The 24,197-nt window shown below is 36.5% G+C and overlaps 1 protein-coding gene across 2 annotated transcripts in view; it reads left to right on the top strand.

Annotated features, from left to right (window-relative positions):
* Positions 1 to 24,197, top strand: part of SEMA3A (semaphorin 3A) — a 190,834-nt gene that overhangs the window by 108,297 nt on the left and 58,340 nt on the right. The window contains exon 6 of one of the 2 annotated variants that reach the window (XM_036328334.1): positions 1,064 to 1,183. The exons of the other annotated variant lie outside the window; for it this stretch is intronic. Coding sequence (XP_036184227.1) covers positions 1,064 to 1,183 — 120 coding nt within the window. The remainder of the gene's footprint in view (positions 1 to 1,063; positions 1,184 to 24,197) is intronic. 2 annotated transcript variants of the gene reach the window in all.

Below are 24,197 nucleotides of genomic sequence, written 5' to 3' on the forward strand. Positions count from 1 at the left end.
TGAACTAATATGTGGCACTTTCTGCTTAAAGGGAGGAAACCATAATAATTAGCAATGGGCCTGTGTTTGAACTTTCACCTTGACTTGCCTAGTCATTAGCTGAGCAACCTTGAGTTTCTTGAACTGTAAAATACGGATACCCTTACGTCATGGGGTTGTTGACAGAACTAAATGAGATAATTTGAAAGTGTCCAGCCAGGGCCTGACTGCTGAGCCAGCACAGAGTGGTATGCAGTAAATATTAACTTCTCTTTCTCCTCCCTTTTTCTTTCTCCCATCTATTCTTTACCTTCTGATTAGGAGTCTTCCATCATTAAACTCTGACCTAGAGTAAATTTAGTTTAAGTTGGAATGAGTCAAAGAACAAGAGAATTTGAACTATAATGAAGATGAGTTGTTTGTCAAAATTTCTTCCTCTCTAAACACATCTCTGTTATATCTGAGGTTATGTGGTGGACTTTTTTCTTTTTGATTATACGATAGCGTCTATTAAGTTCAAGCACTTCTCCAAGTTGCTCCATTAAAATACAAAAAACAAAGAAAAATTTGGCAAAGAAAATATTAATTCTTTCTGAATTATAATAAAATACAAAAATATTTTAAATGAATATATTAGAAATTTCATTTCCATAAAATAAGAACTATAATCAAGATTTTGCAATGATTCCTTATCTTAATAAACAAGATTATTAGAATCATAGTATCTTTACACATATAAAAGCAAACAGTATGTGCACTTTGTAAGTTTGTCCCTGGTTATAGTGGACAAGAATAATATTTCATGTTTTATTAATATCCACTGAGTCATATTTTATTCAATTTTTCAAAGTCAGTACTAAATGAATAGGTACTAAATTATTGAATGATGATTTAATAAAATACTTACAATAACAAAGACATAAGATTAAAAAATAAATAGCTTTGCATAATGGTGTAGAGAGCATTTCTGTTTTCTTTTTAACATGGTCTTAACACCGAACTTGCATTTTGTTTTTTTGTTTTGTTTTTCTTACCTTAATTGAATTAAAGTATGTGCATGTGGTTTTATCTTGTCACAACACAGATGGAGAGTTATACTCCGGAACAGCAGCTGATTTTATGGGCCGAGACTTTGCTATTTTCCGAACTCTTGGGCACCACCACCCAATCAGGACAGAGCAGCATGATTCCAGGTGGCTCAATGGTAGGTGGTGCTTGTAAGAACATAGACACATAACAGGTGTAACTGGAAAACTTTCTTTGTATAGCTCAAGCTATATGACTTGAGATTTAATATGCAGTTAAACACATGGTAGTGACGTCATGGCTATGGGTGTGAGAAAGCTGGGCAAAGAGAAAAGAGAGATTAAGGATTCAGGGAAATATTTGCTTTGTGCCAAAAGTGAAATTTCTCAGTAGTTAACTATGGAAAGAAATAGATCTGGGCTGGAGCTACGGAAGGGAGGAATGGAAAATGATAAGATGATTTACCAATCCTGTCTTACAGGAACACCACAACTAATCTCAAATCTCATGATGTAGTGTGTTTTTTTCCTCCACACTTCCATGTTCCCTTGAGAACATCATATAAGTTATGTAACACTTTAAAAAATTGTCTTAAAGACAACATCACATTGAAAGTATTTTCAAAATGTCAAAGGACTTTTATATCATTTACTTATTTGATTCTCCTTTAATCTTTCTAAAACCCTATCTCCCGTTTTATAGTCCATCTGTTTTCGGTAAGATGCTTGAATATTTCATCACTTGAACTTCTACCACACTTGTTTTTCCTGCTTTTTCTCCTGGGGAACCCCCAAAATTCATTTAATCACTCCGTCCTTCATTGATTTGTTAGAGAAAAAAATGACAATATGACCTCTAAACATCACTGAAACATCAGGAGACCATGAGTTGTCTGTTACAATCTTTGTTCTGATAAATACTTTAAAGTGACCATTTAAAACATAAAACATACATACGACAAGTAAGCTCAATCAGCATTTCTTCCCTCCTGCAACACTTCTGATCATCCATTATTTTTTATGTATTAGTGTGCCTCTTACCTTCCATATTTCACTTGTCTGCCTTTGCTCCTAATTGCATTGATGAGCTTATGTAAATTTCCCCAATCTACATGTCTTTTGCTGTCTTTATCTCTTCAGTACCACTGACTCTTCCTCTGACCTGAAAACTTGCTCATCTATTCAACACCCCCTTTCATCCTGGCATGCCATGAAGTCCCTGCAGATCTAAGTGCATAGCCTTGTTAGAAACTTGTTTTCTCAACTTTTTCACCCCTTTATCCACTTTCAACCTGACTTTGATCCCATGGAACTGCTCCTCCAACGGTCACTGATGAGTTTCCATAGCTGTTTATCAGTCTCCATTTAAAAAAGCCTCTCCTACAGGACGTGTCACTGTTCACCAGCCTTTTCCCTTTAGAAGGCACTTGTTTTCACTTCCCTTTTTTCCTGCTCTCCCAAGTTTCAAATAAGTTTAACATCACTTCCCCATTGTGTTCTCTTTAATGTAGATGATGCCTAAGGTCATTTAATTAAGTAGAAACACTGTGGTAATCAAAGGAGATTTGACATATAATCAAATCCCTACCCCTGGGGTAGAAGTGTGGTAGCTGGGTGACCAGCAGAGAAATTGTGTCTCACCAAGAGAGAGAAAAGATACTAAGATCATGATAAGACTGTTGGCGTAAAACTATAAAAGAGCTTAACTCCAAACTCCCGGAGGACAGTTTTGGAACATCCACTGTTGCTATCTGGTCTATTCTCAAACTGAAATATTTATTTAGGAAGGATCACGTTTGTTTTTATTCTGCAAGAAGGAGACTTTCATCTACTAAGAACTCTAAAAAGCATACAGGCTCTCACTGTCCCTGAGAAAGAACATCTCATTAGAAGATGGAATAACATGAAGGAGAGTACAGTATCCATTTCGTTTTTATGGCCTTGGAGGAAAAAAGTCATCAAGTTAAAGCCGCCTTTGTGCTGCACACACTCACATGTTGACAGCTGAGTCTGAAGAATTTACACTGTGGGAAAACAGTCATTGTCCGCAGCTCTGTACTTCATCTCTGCAAATGTGCAGTTCATTTGAGAATTCAGTTATCAGTCTCTCAGCACTAAACGTGAGAACGGATTTTACCAAATTAGCACAAAGGTTACATTTGACAGGGTGCAGAAACCAGAGCTGCTGCAAGATGGGGATGCAGACACATTTTAGATAGAAACGAGGGACTGTGTGAATCTCAAGCCTCAGGAAATTAAGTACCATTTCAGAATAAAGTTAGAAACATCATGTTTAGATGTTTATGCATAAAATAACTGAATTTTGAGGCAGGAGCATAGACTGCATAATCATGTGTGTTACCAGAAGTAATCAATTATCTTGCAAGGTACTTTATGAAAGACCTATTAAAATAAATTTGACACAGGACCTCCTTTACTTTTCTCAAATTAATTCAAACCATTTATTTTTGGAAGAACCCATTGTCCTATTTTAATGACTTTTAATATCATTCTCTATAAAAATAAAAAACAAAACAGTTGTCTAGAATTAAAACTTGAAATATATTGATTGTAATGGAACTTCACTATTTTCATAATTACATACTAAAATTTATATTTTTATAATAATATCAATAAAAGTTTAAATTTATTTTAACAGGAAATATTAGGAATGAGGTGAAGAAACATTTAGGTGAAGAAACAAAAACTGCTTTTTCTAAACAAATTTTTTTTCATTGACACTAGCTCCTCTTTTAAGGCTGATAGATGTTATAACTACTTTTGATTTCAGGAAATGAACTGGTATATGTTTGCCATGATGTGCCCAGATTCAGAATGTTTTTTCTTGTGCTTCATAAATTATCTAAATAGCATATTTTTTTTAAAACTTCAGTTTCGGCTTACCAAGGATGTGAGAATTAGGTAACTATGTCATTTATATATTCGTAGTAAGGATACAAATAAGTTTATGCTATTGTTATAGTAATGATTTCTTAACATTTTGCATTTAAATACTACTACCTAGTTCTTGTACATATTAGCCATCCATCAGAGCAGATGAAGGGCTAGCCTACATTTATTTTTCTATTTGATGGACACTGTGTTAGATCTTGAATTAATATTGGAATGCTATATGTTATGGAGGAAAGACTGTAGTCTTTAGAGCAAGACGGTTTCATATTACTTTGGACCTTACTTCTAATGGGATTACACTACTACCTACCTCTTATAGTTGTGGAAAAATGACCACATGATAATCTGTAAAAAGTACTAAGTAAGTATTGGCATGTGGTCAACACTCGCTAAATGTGAATTTTCTCTGTGTCCTTTGTTCCACTTCCACAGGGTGGAGCATGCTTAGGAAGCTTTGTCAGACTCATTCTGTGAGTGATTGTGTTTGAGCCAGGGTGAAAGGGCAGTCACAGTAGGGTTTAATATGGGAAACCACATGGATCCTTGAGAGATCTGAGGCCCAGTGAGCACAAACAGACCTTAATTACAGGGCCCAGAGTGTGAGGCCTTCCCACTCGCTTCAGGAAGACCTGTTTTCTTTTAGTGGATTTCCTAAAAGTATCATGCCTGTGGATAGACCAACCCACTTGCTTTTTTTCTGTAATTGAAATGGTATGCAAGTCATCATTCTCCTTCCTCTCACTGTAACACTCATACCAGCCTGGCTCGCCCAATTATTGGAAAGAGCATAGCTTCCTCTGTGGTCATGTACCGGGATACTCCATATTCTCTAAAGATTCAGATTTATCCACAAGATATATTTTTATGTAAATAAAACCAAGAAATGTGATTGCAAATAAATTATGGGAGTAGAAATTAATGTTACATGGTACCAGATACCTAATCTCAAATCATTTGTACAACTCTTTTGATGTACTATTTTAATTCTATTATCTTTAAAGACATAAACTATGTCAAAGTATCCAATTCGATTTTTTAATAAGTAAAACGAATTATGTAGTTTTGCATAATATCAGGCTTTTTAATGATGCCATTTTGAATTATTTCTCCGACTTAAGCAAGTTAGTAATATATTTTGCTGACCTTGGAGAAAAAAGCCCTGTGGAAGCCTTATTTTATGGTTATATGAGCAGAGGAGTATTACATAAGTAGAGTGAACATTTAGTCAAAACAGCAACTGCAACCACAAATGTCATCTTGGTTTTCATAGCCTGTGAAAGACAAAACAAGGACTCAGTCTTTTTAACTTTTCAATTACATCTACGAATTACACTCTGTTAGTTAAATATCACTGTATAGAATCACAAAAAATAAACATATTTTTGCTGAAATTATGCTGAAGCATGGATATGCAATACTTTAAAGTATTCATACCAACTACTCACTCTGCTGTACACCTGAAACCAATACAAAATAATATAGAAATTATACTGTCATTGAAAAACAAAATAAAAACAGATCTCAACAACAAAGTCTTCATGCCTTACCTCACTCCAACCTACTTTATCTTTTTTTCTTATGAATCTATTACCCAGAAAATTTTTCATCCCAATAAAGAATGCGCACCTCCAACTATAACCTTTTCAAAAATATACCATAAAATTATTCTATTTTCTAAATGATAACACATTTAATAAGTTAACTAAATATGCCTTTTCTATTTCCAGAAGAGCAAATTTACCAAATATACTTTTATTTAATATCCTTTTCAAGGATCTACTTACTGTGTCACACTTTGTCTAAGGCACATAATCACTCTCAATTGGTTTTGTTTGAAATTATATGGCACTAATGAGGAGAAATGAATAAAACTTTGAAATAAAAGTTAACTCAGTGACAATGGTTGGAAGGTGATTTTATGTTTTTCAGAGCTCTAAGAAAATGTACCTGAATAAAATATTAAGGATATGCTATTTTAACATTTTTTAATGATTGGTTAAAAAATACAACTCTCAAGTATGGCCTATTAGTCACAAATTTTGAACCACTTATTTGAGAATTTATAGTTGAATGGTGAGATTAGAAAAATAACATTTAAGAATATTATTACCCTCAAGGGAATCCCACTTTTAAATTAAATTTAATGAAAAATGTATAAAAATTAGATAATATCTTGGAAAATTCTTTAAATTAAAGCCAGCTCTCTTTCTTCTCTGAGCTCTTAAAATTTTTCTCTCTGGTCTCACCATCAATTTAATGAATTCAGAGCCTGTCTATACCAATTTCCTCTTCCAGAGTCAGTACATTCAGAGATCAGTGGACCTCAATAGGGATTTACTGCTGACTGGGTAATCTGGGTTCATGTGTGCAGTGACATCAAGCAAGAGATTTACCCAGAGAAGTGGATGCCATGACAATGCATGTAACCATGGTGTGCCTGGCCTCTCTGACATGGCTCTCAAAAGATTTCCCTCTGTGAAAACAGAGGCCTGTTTGCAAATTAATTAGTTTCTGGCGGCAGCTTGATTGTTGACCCAGAGTTTGTAGAGTGGAAAAACAATCAGATTAGTGTGCTCAGGGTAAAAGACCAGTGTGCAGTTGCGTGTGGCTTGCTCAACTATTGAAGCTGTGAATGGACTGAAACAAATTCCTTTCAGAGAAGCCTAGGCAGAGGTTAAGTGTGATGAGCCTAGAGCTCCCCAACAGCAGAGGCCAGGGAATTAAAGGATTTTAGCTGGTTAAAGCTGAATGGTGGCAAGCAATGGCATTGAACTTTAATGGAATGGATGGTTTTGACCAATCCCCCTTCCCACCACACCCCTCAAAAAATTTACTATGTTCTAATCACTTCAGTGGAAAGAACACAGAATACATTTAAAATTAGAGTATTATTAATTAAATGTAGGCTTGACAAAAATACCTTTGTAGTGGTAGATTTCAGAAGCTTTTAATTATGATATCTCAAAACTAATATGATAATACCTAAATGTGAAATAAGTTTATGAAATACTGCCTTTTCATGTTGATAAATGTTCATATGTTTGCCCAAGTTTTTTAGAGCTATAGTTTTCAGGTGACCAATAAAATTGATCCTGATTCAGAAATGTTGACTTGTGAAAATGTGTTTTACTCAATAGATTATTGTTTATGCTTAATTTTGTAAGACTCCTAACAAATATAAGCTGTACATACTTTTCCTTTGTAGGCAGAGATCTCCCTAAATGCAGCTCTGATGGCTATCGCAACACTTTTCTACTCAAAAACCATTTATGTCTCTCGGTTTTTAAGTGAATTGAATCCAGATTTCACTCTCTGTCAAATCCTTTGACGTCTAATTCCAAGTGACCTCGCTAATATTAAACACTAACATACTCAAATAATAGAGTTGGTTGTCCTCAAATTTACTACCTTTTTCATTTAATCATTCCACCCAGTAGCTTTTAATCTTTCCCACCTTTGAATTCGAAGAACACATAGATGCATATTTGTGCTTATCACAGTGCCTTTCACTCTAGATGTGTCAAATAAGAAACAATTCAATAACTCTGGTTTGTAGGCTCGGGGTCAGTGTGCCTGAGTTTGTATCCCAAGCCCTCCACTTACTATCTATGTGGCTTTTACTTCACTTATTTTCACTGCCCATTTATGATTTTAAAAATGGAGTTAATTCTAATATCTTATACTGTTTTTCTGAGGCTGCATGAGACAGTTTATTTAGGATATTAAGAATAGTGTCTGATAATAGGATAAATGCTCTCGATAACTGTGGTTGCTGCTGCTGTCATTTACATAGCAGCTCCATACATAGCACATAGCTCATGTATGTATGATGTGAACAATACAGTAAACAATAGAAAATAATACATTAATAATGCCTAATGCTTGTTTGGCAAATTTATACAGTGAACCAGTTATGTTTGCTTTTCTAATCTGCTCTGACACTATTTTGTTCTGTTTTACTTAATTGAGTATCGTCATTATTATTGTCAGAAGCACTCAGTACACCAAAAACATATAAAATATTTAGCTTTGAAGACCATTATAAACTAATGACCAAAAATAGATACAGAGGCAGAGCAGCATCGAACAGACTGTCAAACTACAGCGGGAAGGCTGGGGAAGGTTGGAGGGCGAGAGGGGGGATAAGAGATCAACCGAAGGACTTGTATACCTGCATATAAGCATAACCAATGGACACAAGACAATGGGGGTTAGGGGTGGCCAGGGGAATGTGAAGGGGGGTGGGGTGGGGAGGGAGACATATGTAATACTCTTTGTAATACTTTAAGCAATAAAACAAAATTTAAAATAAAATATTTAGCTTTAGTATCAAAATAATAATCAAATTTTTAAAGAAATTGAGTTTAACAAAATTAGCTAAGCAACTATAGACAGCTCATGTAAGCTCTCTGTGCTCAATGTTCCCTTTTATGAATGAAATAATAATTCTTCCTTGTTGTGATGAGGATTATGAATGAGTAAATTCATACAAAGCATTTTGAATAGTGACTATAATTTCCCAAAACAAACAAACCAAAAGTACAAATAAACAAACAAAACAACAACAACCAATACAGTTGATGTTACCTGGTCTCAGAATATTACATAAGAGTTTTAAAGAAGGGAACAATGAAAATATCTACATATGTCAAGTCACTACAAATGTAGTAGGATGCTCAATTTCACTTAACTGAGCAAGCCACATATTTCTAGGAATGCCATGAGTGGCTTAAAGAAACAAAAGAGAAGTGATAGGGACTCTTTCCTTAGACTGAGTCTCCACCTACAGAGTTCCTGCCTAGCAATGTCTGTCTCTTTAGAAGACAATAAACCTACTGCTCCTTCGCTTCCATAAAAATAAAAGGGATTTTTTGGTAAGCTTAGTGACATACTTCTTACTAAGTTATTTACACATAACAAAAAAGGCAATAAAATGCTCTAAACTTCATATATCAACTAAATGTAAATTACAAAAGGTTATCCAGGAAAGAGGTCTTTAAAATGTTTTCCCGATAATATTAGTAAGGAAGACTTAAGTGTGTCTAAACATTTTCAAATTAGAAATGTTTGTGTTGCTATAGGATTTCAGCACTAGAAAAATCAAAACGCCTTCACTTCCCACCCCAGCCTCCCACATGCTGCTCTCAGAAATCTATTCATTTCCTCTGACTCTTTTTGATCATCAGATAAATTCTGCATTTTAAACAGCATACCATTATATATGTAGTACTATTATTATTTTCAAAAATTTTGAATCAGAAATAATAATGCACATATTTTATTCATTAGAAGCATAGTTTTTATCATTTTGTTGATGGTTTGCTAAATAACTATTTTTGGATTTAATGTAGGCTGACAGCATAAAGAACCCATGAAAAATGTCTTTTCAATGTTTATAAATTTGTCTAAATTCACATAAATCAAAATTTCTTTTGTTCACTTAACTACTAATTTTAAAAGATCCCAGGGTTCAGTATCATAGAGAGCTATCTCATTTGTACACTTATAAAATCTCAGCATGAACGTGTGTGGGAAATTGGTGACAGCAGACTCAGTTTCATTTTGGGAACCACAATGCCTTCTGCTTAGCACACAGTAGGGTTTATGTTACAGCCAGCATAGAGTTGTGTTTTGGGCATATACATTTGTGTTATGACCTATTTATAATGTACTGACCATTAATCTCACTGATCCTCAAACTTAAGTAATGCCCCAACTAGTATTAAACTGATGGCTGCCACTTAATTGCTTAGCACCCATAGAGTCAGTGTTTACCATCAAATGTGTTAGAATGATGGAAAAATTATACCCTTGCTTTGCAGGATGAGAAAGCAATTTTGTAAATCAAATAAAAGATAAATGAGTTTGGAGGATAGGAAACAAAACACATATTACAACAAAATCTTACTCATTTTGGGGTGAATTAAAGAGGAATCTAGTCATACTAACAATTCAAGTAATGGAATTTGGGCTTATATGTGTAGGATGAACCAATAAGGTACAGGATCTTTGATCAATAACCTTTATTTGTTTTCTGTAATATTATTAAATATTTTGACTGAAAAATTATTGAAGTATTGGGTTAGTGCTGATTGCCATAAGAAGGCTAATGACTGACCTCTTTGTTGTGTTAATTCTGTTGGTGTCCTTTAATTTAAAAAAAAGCATAATCACATTCTTCAGAGATATCAAGTTAAATGTAGCCAACTCTGATCAACAGATCAGTGCCCAAATTAGGAAAATTATAACCTAATTGCCTTTGAAAGACCTTGAGATAATTGTGTGTTAATGAGTCTTAAAATGTGAACTAATTTTACACAATTTTCCAAACTGGAACTACTTTTGCTTCCTTCCTTGCTTATTTCTAATTTCTGTGTAAGAGCAACTTGTAGAAGGCAATTGAAAAACTTGGCTGGAGGTAAGACTATGGCAGCAGGAAGTAGCAAAACAATGGCAGTCATTGTAAGCCAGTCCAGCAGTGAGAAGTCATTTGGTAGTGCGAGAGCAGTGGCAGCACCAAAGATAAAGGTAGCCATGTCACGAAGACTTGCAAAATCTTCACTAAATTGTATTGTTTTGGTTAATTTTGTCTTCTTGATTTTGTATAAATGTTCTGCCACTCTATTTGTCAATACTGTCTATAAGCCACTCATTAATTCCCAAACTACTTGTCCTTGGAGAGATCATAGTTTGTTAACAAAAGATATTCTTTGCCGTGGTCGTGACTCTGGTTGAGAGTAGACCTATGAACCAGGAGGTCACAGTTGGATTCCAGGTCAAGGCACATGCCCCGGGGTTGTGGGCTTGATTCTCTCTCATCATTGATATGTCTATCCCTCTCTCCCTCTCCCTTCCTCTCTGAAATCAATAAAATATATATTTTTAAAAAAGATGTTCATAAAGGATATCCTGATAATAATAGCAAAAATAAAACTTCTAATACACCTGAACGTAACTGAGGAAGCTAAGTCATGGCTATTACGATTGACTATAGGCCTGGTGCATGAATTCATGCACCAGTGGGGTCCTTCGGCCTGGCCTGCGGATAGGGCCGAAATTGGCTCTCCGACATCCACTGAAAAGTCCCAGATTGCAAGAGGGCACAGGCCAGGCCAAGGGATCCCACCCGTGCACGATCAGGGATGGGGAGGGACACAGGAGGGGTCCAGGGCATGTCCAGCCAGTCTCACTCAGTCCTGGTCAGCCTGACACCAGCAGCAAGCTAGTCTACCAGTCAGACCATCTGCCCCCTGGTGACCAGTACACGTCAGTCATAGCGATTGGTCGACCGGTCGACTGTCTGCCCCCGGTGGTTAGTGCATGTCATAGCGAGTGGTTGAGCGGCCTTAGCATATCATTAGCATATTATGCTTTGATTGGTTGAATGGACGACCAGACACTTAGCATATTAGGCTTTTATTATATAGGTTTATTTACATATATTCTAAGATGGGGAAACAATAGGTCATCATAAAGAGAATAAAATATTTTTATAAAACAAACCTGTCCACTAGTAGAACGGAATCTACAAAGAAAGATGAAAGAGAGGGAGGAATAAAGGGAGAAAAGAAATGAGTAATGTATGATGGTTAATAATACCTTTCTGATTAGATTTTTGCAGCATTACTCAAACACAATAAACAACTATTACTATAATAAAATTTATAACATCACAAACTGAAATAAAAATACCCAAACTACACCATAGTTTTCTATCTAAAGGTCTAACCCTGAAGTTTATGATGTAAGTTAGATGTGGTACATATTTAAGAGTTTTTTCAGAGTTAGAGTATTGCAAAATGTTATTGTAATATATATCCAGTCCTATTTGGCCATGGTGAGTTTTATAAGTTCTTTATAAACTTTTGATGTTAACCCCTTATAAAATGTATCATTGGCAAATATGTTCTCCTATTCAGTGGGTTGTCTTTTCCTTTTTTGACAGTTTTCTTTGCTTGCAAAACCTTTTTAGTTCTATGCAATCCCATTTTTTTTTCTTTTGTTTCCCTTACATGAGGCAATATACCAGAAAAAAATATTTCTATGAGAAATGTCCAAGATATAATATCTTAAAAACTGTGGTTTAGCCCAAAAAGCAAGAGAGAAGGCAGTACTATCCATTTTTTTAAATGTAACATATTTTTTTATTCAATTGATTTTCAGCCTTTAACTCAATACCAGAACCACTGACTGAGGCTTTCACTATAAAATGATAGAAAAAGATGACAACTTATGAGGGAGGCTAACTTTTGTTCATATATCATCAGTCTTCTCTTAGAGAATATGTGTACAAGAGAGTTCAAAAAACATTGGAAATCCTTTTTAGAGGCTGTGAAGGAAAAAGATGGGGATCAGAAAAAAGTATAGACAATCAACTATAGATTTTTAGAAGATGTTATTTATGATGGCACAGGTTCTTAATTATAAATAAATTTTCAAGAGGAGACGTCATCCCAAAAATAAGGAGACAAAAAAGAGATTGGTGATTTGAGGCAAACAGTCAGGGAGTGGAGAGAAACCAGAATCAATATTCTGTTATATTCAGGGGTTTTAGTGGTTCAGTAACAGCAGATGCTGTGGGCTGTTTTTCAATAAATAAGTAAATAAAGTCTCTTCAACTGGTCTCTGCGCTTTAATAAATATACAAAAAGTTAATTAACTATGAACAATAATCATGATTCTTGACAAATATTGTTCTAAGAGCAAATTTCATTTTGCTTTAAGATTTTAATTTCTTATTTGATTATTTAAAACAATGGCTGAATAGAAGTTTTAAAATGCATGTTCTGAATAGTTTTCCCAAGTAACACTTATTGTCTTAATTGATTTAACACTATTTAATATAAAATTAAATAGCTTCACTGTCTTTCCTTTCTATCATTAAACCAAAATGAAATAATTTCCCAATTTGAGCTTGGTTTTATTATTTAAATCTCTAAGTTGTGGTATTTTTTATCTGCCTTTATAGTTATAGAAAATCTATAAGCATTTGTTTTTGTTTTGTTTTATTGGCCTCAGTGACATCTTGAGCAAAATATTTAAAAAGATGGGAAATCTACTTTTTTTCTAGTAGTGACCTCTAGGATTCAAAGAAGCCTCATTTTTTTTAAAAGTTGTCTTCAGAACAGGTTAATAAAAAAGTAACTGTCTTTCACTAGAGCTAGACTAGGACTTATGCTACTTTATTTTTAAAATATATTTGTATTGATTTCAGAGAGGAAGGGAGAGGGAGAGGAACAGAAATCATTGATCATGCACACCCCAAACTGTGGATTGAGCACACATATGCCCTGACTGGGAATCAAACAGTTATCTCTTGGTTTATAGGTTGACACTCAACAACTGAGCCATGCTGGCTGGCCTATGCTGTTTTATTTAAAGCAATAAATTGGATGATGAAACAGCAACATAGTATTTAAAATATGTGATAACTTATTTTTACTTCCCTGTAAACATCTTTTTGTCAAAAGCATCAGTAATGAAAACTAGGTAGATTTTAGTACAAAGAAACATAATTAAATGCAAATAAAACAAAAATATTATACATTGTTATGTTGCAACATTAAATTTGATATTGCAACCTTAGATTTAAATTGTAGGAATGTGATACAATAGAGACTTTTCAATATTTAAGAAAATTACAAATTTTATGTAAATATAACTGACAACTCCCTCACTCTTCAGTTCACATAGATATAATCCTAAAACAAAATCAAAATAAAAGTTGTATTAAAATAATAGCAATTATTTATTTTCAACACATCGAGATTAGGGAAGTACAAAAATGGTAACTAATGCTAAATTTGAATTATTATTTCTTAAAGGATACTAAGATCTTACAGATTAAACCAGGTTTATAAATAAGAATTATTTTCTGCAAATGCTAATTACTTTGAAAATTATATTATAAATTATCTTCCTTTCTGCCTTGAATTTCCTTCCCCATATAATTAGGCATTTTCAAGAATCAAAACTATTATTGTCTCTTAAGAACAAAAGCCATAGAAACTGCTAATTATATCACAGTTGAACATGTTTTTCTTCTTTGAAGAGATCCTGAATTTCCGGCATCTTGAGAACATTTTCTGACCAGAAGATGATAGAAATGTGAAGCTGCACTGGTGTTGCAACCAGTATAATTAGTTTCTATCTATAATAACATTCATGTTATTAAAAAGTTGCCAAGGTCTGTGTCAAATAAAATTAACCTAAGTATTCCCTGGTCCCTAAATCATTATTTTATTTTAAGAATCAGGCCACATTCCTACAGACATTCCCTTTTCCCTAGAACTCAAGGGCCTAATCAGAGGCAACTCCAAGGCAAAGCTCCCTGACAATACTGACTGGGAATTAGGGCTTGGATTATTATTATGCCCTAGTAATGGGCAAATATCAAAAAGGAACTTTTTTCTTTTTCACTTATATAATTGACTTTTTATTTCACAGAATACAAAAATGTTCAGTTTACATATTCAAAAAAAATTATGAAATTGCCTTTTTAAGTAAAACTGTTAATGGCATTCACCAATACTAGTTCTGCCATCTGTAGATTCTAAGCTATTTTTCAGAGAGAAAAAAAAAAGGAAAAATTAACTACACACACATAAATTTTAAGAAAGTTTAATAGAAAAAATTAAATTGGTATTACATAGTTGCTTGTATTTTTGTTTTGCTGGGGATTTTTATTTGTTTCTTTTGGATGAATATTTCAATTAATCAATTTAACTTTTAATCATGTATAAAACATGTGAGAAAACTGTATGAAACCTTTAACAATGCCCAGAAGATAGATAAAAATAAAAAGGTGTGCAAGCCATTCGAGTCATATGGAGCTAGAATATTCCCAGTAACAATATTGGACAAAAAAAGAACACTTATAAATATATGTATGAGTACCCAAATATTCCTAATATATTCTAAGTTATAAGAATGAATCAGAAATAGGAAATCTCTTAATTCATTGTCTTAATATATTAATAATTAAATACATGCTTTTTCTTATTTAATGTTGAAAAATAAGATAAATCAAATGACTTTTTTGATTAGTTAAAATATATTAGCTAGAAGTAGAAGGAAATGTTTTTACCCTGATAAAGAAGAAAGAGATGAAGAACCTAATTAAAGTTCTTAATGAATAGAAAAGCATTATTAATATAGGTAAAATGCTAGTATAATTATCTATATAATAAATCTATATAATCAAAGCTCAGCGACCATTGTGGCGGAAGGACTGGAACCACCGGTCACCATGACGAGCTGGCTGTAGGGGCTGCCACCAGCCCCGCTGTCAAGCCCGAGGGCCCCGGGGCCAGTCGCATGGCCACCGCCAAGGCGCAGGTGAAGAAGACGCGAAGGTGGCCAGCGTGAGCCTGCAGCTTGAGATGAAGGCTCTGTGGGACGAATTCAATCAGGTGGTCACCGACATGATCGTCACCACAGCTGGTAGGACAGGGCGCCCCTCTCCCCGCTGCGACCCTCCCCACATGGCGCCAGTCCAGGGCAGCGGGCTTTGGCCTGATCCGCCCAGTGGGACTGAGGAGAGGGGTGGGGGACCCACCTGGCCACCTGCAGGTCCCTCTCCGTGCGGCCAGCTCCTTCGCTGAGTCCTGGCTCTAGGAGGGCCGCCTGGTGCTCCGGGCCGGAGGGTACTGCTCGGGAAGCCAGAAAGGCGGCGGGGAGAAACCCTGTGGACCCGCCGCCCGCCCAGCAGCCCAGGACCCGGCACCGCCAGAAACGGGCCAGCTCAGAGCGCATCGAGCTGCGGGGAAGGCAGCTGCCTGGGAGGGGCCTCGCCACCAGCCGGCTCCCGGTGGATCCCACCTCAAAGGAAACTCGGTCTTGGGTTCCTTAGTTCAGTCCATCCTGGCTAAAGGGGAGCAGCTGGGCACATTTTAGGGGAGAATGAAGACTCTAAAACAGTGCGTTCTGCTCCATGGGGATTGCTACCCAGTGGTCCTAGGCCTAAATCCCGGGTGATTGCGGGGCCTGGCTCTGCCGCTGGGGCCGCGTCTTCCAATCGGCCTGTGTTGTTGTGAGGGCCCGAAGGGAAGAAGGGGAACAAGCTTTTCTACGTAACGGATTGGACCAGCAGACAAAGGCGAGCGCCGGGCTGTGTCTAACATACACACAGAGACCCCAGCTCTGAGTCCTTCTGGCCAAAAGGTGCTCAGGGCCTGTTTGCAGAGCCTTCTGGAAGTTTCTGTTTCCTTGCTAAGGCCATCCTCCCTGGGAAGCCTGGGGCTCCAGCTCAGTGGGTCTTCTCCAGGCCCCTCCCCCCAGCCAGCCCCACCGCTGATCGGCCCCCCAACCCTGAGCCGGGCAGGCCGGCACCCATTCACGAATTTGTGCACTGGGCCTCTCGTTTTTTAATAATAGACCTTACTTTTTAGAGCAATTTTAGTTACATTCACAGCAAAACTGAGTGGAAGGTACAGAGATTTTCCTTATAACCCTACTCCCACTGTGCTGTGTCCATCCTCCTGTTGTAGTTGAACCTTGCTTGCTCTTGGCATCTCAATGGGAGAGATGTACTCCCAGGCTGATTGGCTGTGAGGACTGGCTGCGACCACCATGGAGGATCAGCTGTGCAGGGTCTGACCCCGGAGCAGGATTTACTTCAGTGGGGCTCTGGTGCCAGCTGAGTCCACCCCTTGAGTGTGTCCTTTGTGAAGGAGGTTGTGTTGTGCTTCGATGTGGTCTGAAGCTATCCATTGGGTATGCTGGCCCTGAGGCCTCTAGGGATGTACAGGCAAGAACATCTGCCACCCGTGTGTGAGGCCAGCTGGTGTTGGGCCTGAGGCCTCTTAGTAAGAGGTATGTGGCATGCTGAGGTCAGATGTTGCTTGTTTGAAAGATTTTAGGAAAAGTCCAAAGCATGAGCCAAGGTGGGTCAATTGTATGGCAAAACCCCTGGAAAATGCTTGGGTTGGGCCCACAAGTTGGGTGGGGCAGGGTCTCAGGGAATCTCCTGGGTGGGTCCAAAAGTGTAAGCCAGGTTAATGGAGACTCAGATACGGTGCCCACCTGCTGACTCGGTGAGGATAGGGCTCAGCAAGGGAACAATGGCCTCTGTGAGCACTCTGTCTGGGAGAAAGCTGCCCCTCTAGCTCTTGCCCCAGTGACAACTCATTCCTCCCTGTATGTCCCTGGCTCCCCAGTGCTGGAACACAGAGCAAGTAAGTCTGAGTAAATTCATGCAAGGGCCCTGCTAGAGGAATGCCTTGGATTCTAGAGCCCTCCATCTCACTCAGCCACAATCCTGCTAGTTTCACAGCCAGAAACTATGGGAACTTCTCTTCCTGGAACTAGAACCCTGAGATGGGAGGCCCTGGTGTGGGGCTGGGACCCTCAGAAGTGATGGGGTACCTTTGCATCTGAGATTTGCCTCCTGATTTGTACTGGACACATTTGGGGGTGGGACCAGCCTGTTTTGCATCTCCACCCCTTCAACCAGTCTTGATGCAGGTTCTTCTTTCTATCCTTAGTTGAAAGACTTCTCTTCTGCTGGAGTTCAGGCAGTTCTGAATGATGGTTCTTTAGTATATTAGTTGTAATTTTGATGTTGTGGACAATTCCACTACCACATTTACCTATGCCGTTATCTTGACCAGAGCCCCCAAATATCTTCTTTGATGAGATGTCTCTCAAAATCTTTGTCCCACTTTTTAATCAAGTTGTTTGTTTCATTATTGAGGGATTTTTGTATTTTTTTTATTGTCTAAAATTTTACATATGTCTCCTTTTTCCCTGATTGACCCCCCCTCCCCCAGCCATTCCCACCCTGGGCAAGCCCCCACCGCCCCAGTGTCTGTGTCCATTGGTTTTGCTAATATGCATAACCAATATGCAAGTCCTTTGATTAGGTCAGTGGTCGGCAAACCACGGCTCGCGAGCCACATGCGGCTCTTTGGCCCCTTGAGTGTGGCTCTTCCACAAAATACCATGTGCGGGCACACATGTACAGTGCAATTGAAACTTCGTGGCCCATGCGCAGAAGTCGGTATTTTGTGGAAGAGCTGGTATTTTGTGGAAGAGACACACTCAAGGGGCCAAAGAGCCGCATGTAGCTCGCGAGCTGCGGTTTGCCGAGCCGCAGTTTGCCGACCACTGGTTAGGTCATTATTGAGTTTTAAGAGTTCTTTGTATATTTTGGATAACAGTTCTTTATCAAATCTCTTTTCACCATTACCAACTAGTGAGGTATGATTATGTATTGGAGAGTTGAAAGTAGGTACTGGTATGATTTTTTTTTTCTTTTTAAAATAGATTTAAATCACACCTGTGCTATATTTCTTTGGTGTGGTGAATTTTTTAGCTCATTGCTTAAGCACTGAAGTTTTTAGAAAATAAATCATACACACTTAATTAAGGTTATTTCATCTAAAGCAGAGTAAGAACACTGTCTAAAATATTGATGAACTTTCTGGCAAAGGGAAGGAAAACGTGCTCTAATTTAAAATGAAGAGAGTTAGGTAATACCACATTTCTTGAACCTCTACCAATTTTCTATTTAAGAGAGAAAGTTTTAGTGTGAGATCATTGATTGGGTAAGATCATATAAATTACTTGTTACTATGGGGCAATGGCTTTTCTAAATAGAAAATTCTATTTTCTTTAGATGTAGGAAATGAAAGTTTGCTGCTTTGGTTTTCTTCATCCAAACCCAAAATTTATTTTTAATTTGTATTGTATGCAAAATAGCATAATTATATTTTGAACATGGACTCTATTGATAGCATAATTTTGTGTATAGGGAGAAGAATTTATATTATACATATTCTATTTCATTTCCCTTCATGTTGACATTACCTGTAATTAACAAAGTAAAAGGATAATTTTTTTCGCAAACCTTTCAATGTTTAGAAAATTTGGGGGGAAAATTCTGTATTAAGTCCTTGATATCTTTAAGTAATAAAAATTAATATCCACTATATATGTATTATATATATGTGTGTACATGCACCATTATAAGTTCATAAAAATATTCTTTCTAGAGATTATTTCCTTCATGAAATCCCATCTGATCTTCTCAAAAAACAAATAATCTAATCATACAGTTGTTTATGCTTAACATGATTCAAAAATATAATGTAAATGATGAAAACAGTTTAAGATGACAGATGAGTGCATTAATAGAATGAATTTATTCATTGAAAACCTAATATATGGATTAATCAATAAATATTGCAGCTTCCTGTCGTTGAGGAAATAAATGTCAAAATTTATAAAAATGCCTAAAAACATTATAATTGAGGAAGCAGGATTAATCTAATAACATCAAAATATTTCTAATCTATATTTAACACTAGAGGCCCAGTGCATGGATTGATGCACCGATGTGGTCCCTCGGCCTGGTCTGTGGGGATCGGGTTGAAACTGGCTCTCTAACATCCCCTGAGGGTTCCTGGATTGCGAGAGGGTGGTTCTCGGTTGATGCACCCCAGAATTGGGCTCATCACCTGAGAACCTCAGCTTCCAAGTCACCTCAGCTCCACAGGTCCTGTGTTGAGCATCTGCCCCATGGTGGTCAGTGTGCCTCATATCTGTTGGTCGGACAGTTGAACTGTCCCTTAGGCTTTGATATATATAGATGACAAAACACAGACCTCTAAATCATTACACATAGTGTTCTTGTAAATAGCAGGACATTATATACAACTCCCAACATCTGCCATGGAAAAAGTCATTCTAATATACCAGTATAATAAATAAGGTACATAATTATATCATCTCCACAGTGAAATGTTGAGTAATTCCTTCTTATATAACCAGTCTATGAAAGAAAAAGACTACATATTTATAAGATAAGAGAGTGGAAACACAGACCACATTTTGGTAATTATAAAATAATAATAACAAAATAGTCATATGACCTTATGACATATCCACTTAGTTTAAATAGATTACTATTTCAATCACTTTCCTTAAAACCTACTTTGTACTCAGCACTACCTTCCTGAAATTTGTGAAATTCACCGAAATAGAGAAATGGTTGGGAGATATGCATCCTAGAAATAAGTCAGCAAAACAGAAAGGTAATAACTTAATACAAGATGCATTTTCTTTAAAAAAAATACACTAAATATGTATTTTTTTAAAATATGCTTTTATTGATTTCAGAGAGGTAGGGGGAGGCAGAGAGATAGAAACATTAATGGTGAGAGAGAATCATTGATCAGCTGCCTCCTGCATGCTCCCTACCGGGGACAGAGTCCTCAACCAGGGCATGTGCCTGACCAAGAATTGAACCGTGACCTCCTGGTTCATGGTGGATGCTCAACATCTGAGCCATGCCAGCTGAGCTATTTCAATTTACTTTTCAAACAGAATTCTACAAGGTATAGGCAGTTACATTTGAAAATGTTTCCATTTGAATAGATGACAAAGACCATAATATTTAAATAAAAGGAACATACATAGTTTCTAGAGATAGAAAACGAAACCTGCCCTGATTGGTTTGGCTCAGTGGATAGAGCATCAGCCTGTGGACTCAAGGGTCCCGGGTTCAATTCCGGTCAAGGGCATGTACCTTGGTTGAGGGAACATCCCCAGTGGGGAGTGTGCAGGAGGCAGCTGATCGATGTTTCTCTCTCATCAATGTTTCTAATTGTCTATCCCTCTCCCTTCCTCTCTGTAAAATATCAATAAAAAAAAGAAAACAAAACCATACATTGAAGATTACACTATATCAAATTTGAATGTCTATGAAAATCTAAGTGATACTCAGTTTTCAGGCTCAGTTATATGCTAGAAATTCTTAATTTTGCTATAGTTTACTTTAAGACTGAGCCACAAAGGTAAGTATTAGTGAAGAAAAAGGTAAATGACTGTTTTTACCACCTATAATAGTGTATTTACATATTATATTTTCTTAAATTTATATGATTACTTTTATCTACCTAAGATCACCTTTGCTGGAAGTTAGGAAAAAGTACTTTTTGTTTCAGGAGGCATAGGTAATTTTCATATTCAGGAAATTGAAAGAATTATATAATTATACATCTTGGCCCTCCACCGAGATGCTACAAATTTATAATTTATAATTTACTATAATATCACTTTTCTGTCTATCCATTCATTTCTCTCCATCCATCAACCATTTTTTCAATGAAATCAAAGTAGATATCAGGCATCAGCACACCTCTTAAATATGATTAATAGTGATAGGAGTTCAATATTTGTTTATGTATTTGTTTCTATTCTGAAAAAAATTATGTACAATGAAGTGCACTAATCTTAAGTGTTCTATTCAATGAGTTTTTGACAAATGATATACCTCTGTAACTAAAATATCTATCAAAGTATGGAATGTTCCAGAAATTTTATATTACCCATTTCCATCCAGTCTCTACACCCTTGCCACCAGAGGAATGTACCGTTCTGTATTTTCCACAATAGATTACTCTTGCCTATTCTAGAAACATATAAATGGAATTATACATATGTTCTTTGTTGTATTATTTTTTCAATTCATCCATGTCATTGCATGTATCAGTAATTTGTGCCTTTTTATTTCTAAGCAGCATTTAATTGTATGGATATACCCCAGTGTCATGCATGTTTTTATTGATAGATACTTGGCCTTAATAAGCCTGCTATAAACATTTTTGTTCAAGTCTTGTTGTAGACATATATTTTCATTTCTCTTGATTAAATAGCTAGAAATGGAATGACTGAATCACAGAATAAGTTTGTATTTGGTTTTACAAAATACTTCCAGATCATTTTACACTCCCATCAAAAATTACATGAAGAAGGATGTTAAACAATAGATTGGAATAAACAAATTGCATATTGATATTGAAGCCACTCTTGGCATTATGTGAGAGAAAAAAAAATGTAGGAAATGGAGGCTGGTAACAAGAAACTTAAAAAGCTATAGGAAGGATGAAAAAAACTATAAGGACCTAAATTAAGACATGAAGGATACAGATAGATATAAAAGATGTTTGGAAGATAGATGGAAATAAAACTTGGAGATTAATAAATTGTCAATGGAGAGACAAGTGAACTCAAGACTAATTCCGGGCTTCTGAGTTGAGTGACTCTAATAGAGGGGATTCAAAGATGAATGACAAAACCATGCCTCAAAAGAACTTAGTGAACAGTCCTGGCTGGATAGCTCAGTTGTTTAGACAATTTTCCTGATATGCCAAGATTGTGGGCTCAATCCCCAATCAGGGCACATACAAGAATCAACCAATGAGTGCATAAATAAGTGGAACAACAAATCGATATTTTCGACTCTCTCAAATAAATAAAAAAATTTAAATTAAAAGAACTTAGGGAGCAAACACACTGTGTCACTATAAAGAATAATCCAGGGTGCCCTCACCAGTGTAGATAAGTGGTTAGAGAGTCATACCCTGGAGGCCTCAGATACAGTTCCCAGTCAGGGCACATATGCAGGTTTGATCCCTGTTTGGGGCACATGGGAGAGGCAACCTATCCATGTTTCTCTCTCACATTGATGTTTCTCTCTCTCTCTTCCTCTCCCCTCCTCTCTTTCTAGAATCAATGGTAAACTATCCCCAGATGAGGAGTAAAATAATAATAATAATGATAATAATCTCAGGAAAGTGGGAAAGTATAACTGCTCTAATTGAAATACAAACAAAATTATAATATTATGGAAACTCAGAAGACAAGTTTCCACCTCAAGAATTAAAGCACTATGCACTTTGGAAGGTATTTGAAAAGGGTCTTGAAAAATGACATGATTCTTCATAGAGTATTTGCATAAGTAAAGTCACTTAAGAAAGAAAGTTCTGGGAATCCAGAGTGATAAGACAGAAAGGTATGGGGGAAATGCAATTTTTCTTAGTAGGTGAGCCTAGAGTTATATATATGGTTGTTGTGTAGTGAAAACCTTGAATATCTTTAAAGGAGTCCGAATTTATAAATGTTGAATCACTATATGGCAAACCTGAAATTTGTATAATATTGTATGCCAACAATACTTAAATTTAAAAATAAGTAAATAAATAGATAATTGAGACTGAATTTAATTATTTAGCCTTTGAAAAACCATCAATATTATTAAGTGTATATTTAGACATTCACATTGGCAGAATTGTGAAGTGTTGATTTAAAAGAATGATTTGAGGCAGGTGGATCTTTAAAGAAGATAAGCCGATACTTTAGGAGAGAGATGAGAGAACATTAATTAGAACAAAAGAAATAAGGAAAAAATACACTAAAAAATGTGTGAGGGATAGAACTGGTAAGAAATTACAGCTAAGTAGATATGGGAGATGAAGCTGAAAGTAGGACAGTGGGATAACATTTTCTCTTTGCAGTATTAAATTAGGGAAACCGTAAGGTCACTGATTTGATTTGACATACACTGTTGGAGACACCACACTCCACAGTGATGTTTGTGATTACTTCATGTGTTTCCTCTCCTAAGCCCAATATCCCAAAGACTTTTCACTTCCTCTTCAGTAATTTGCCTTCAGTTGAGAAAAACTGTGGAAAGTTTGATTTGATTATGACTGTTTAATTCAAATAGACTTATTTTGCAGTGGTAGAAAACTGTAACTTTTTCCACTAATTTTTTATTAATATTAAAAACTGCCTTCCTTGTTAAAATAGTAAACAAAATAGCCAAATAGAGTACAAGCCTATGCAACATGTAGACCTGGTGGAAAATCCATGGGTAAATACTTGATGCCATAGAAAGAACTCAGCTCCTGTTCATGGTATGTGCTAGTTTGCACTCTGGGTATGCACTGGGTTTTAATGTCAGCGTTTCTTCTGGGATGAGTGTGGATTAGGAAAATGTATGAAAAGCACAAGGAAAGACCACAGCAAATAGTTCCTATTATTTACTTACCATTCGGGCTCATCTTCCATCGTAATCAGCCCTTCTCTCCTTCCTGACATGACTCATCTTCAACTTTCTTCGGGTTGAACCATCCCAAGAGCTGCTCATAGTTTCCCAGCCAGCTAAGCATCAGAAGTTTTTCCAGGCCTGTTCCTTGGCAGCCAGTTTTTCTATTCCACAGCCAAAAATGATATATCCATTCTGCGTAGGCTGTTAGCTAAGAATGTAAGATGACTTTGTGCTGCATTCCCTGCATTCCCAATGTGCTGGAAGTTCCATTCAAGGTCTTTTGATTCAGGGGGCTACTCCCCCACCCCCCTTCCCTCACGTTGCAGCAAAGCTGAAAGGGAAGAAAACAGTCACAGTCAGGGTGGCTGTCAGCCTGGTGTGCTGGCTGTCCTGTGGTGATGGGTTTTCCCCATCACCAATTTCCCCTCTGGCTAGCTTGTAACTAT

This window comes from Myotis myotis, unplaced genomic scaffold, assembly GCF_014108235.1.
Source record: "Myotis myotis isolate mMyoMyo1 unplaced genomic scaffold, mMyoMyo1.p scaffold_m19_p_11, whole genome shotgun sequence".
Classification (NCBI taxonomy): Eukaryota; Metazoa; Chordata; class Mammalia; order Chiroptera; family Vespertilionidae; genus Myotis; species Myotis myotis.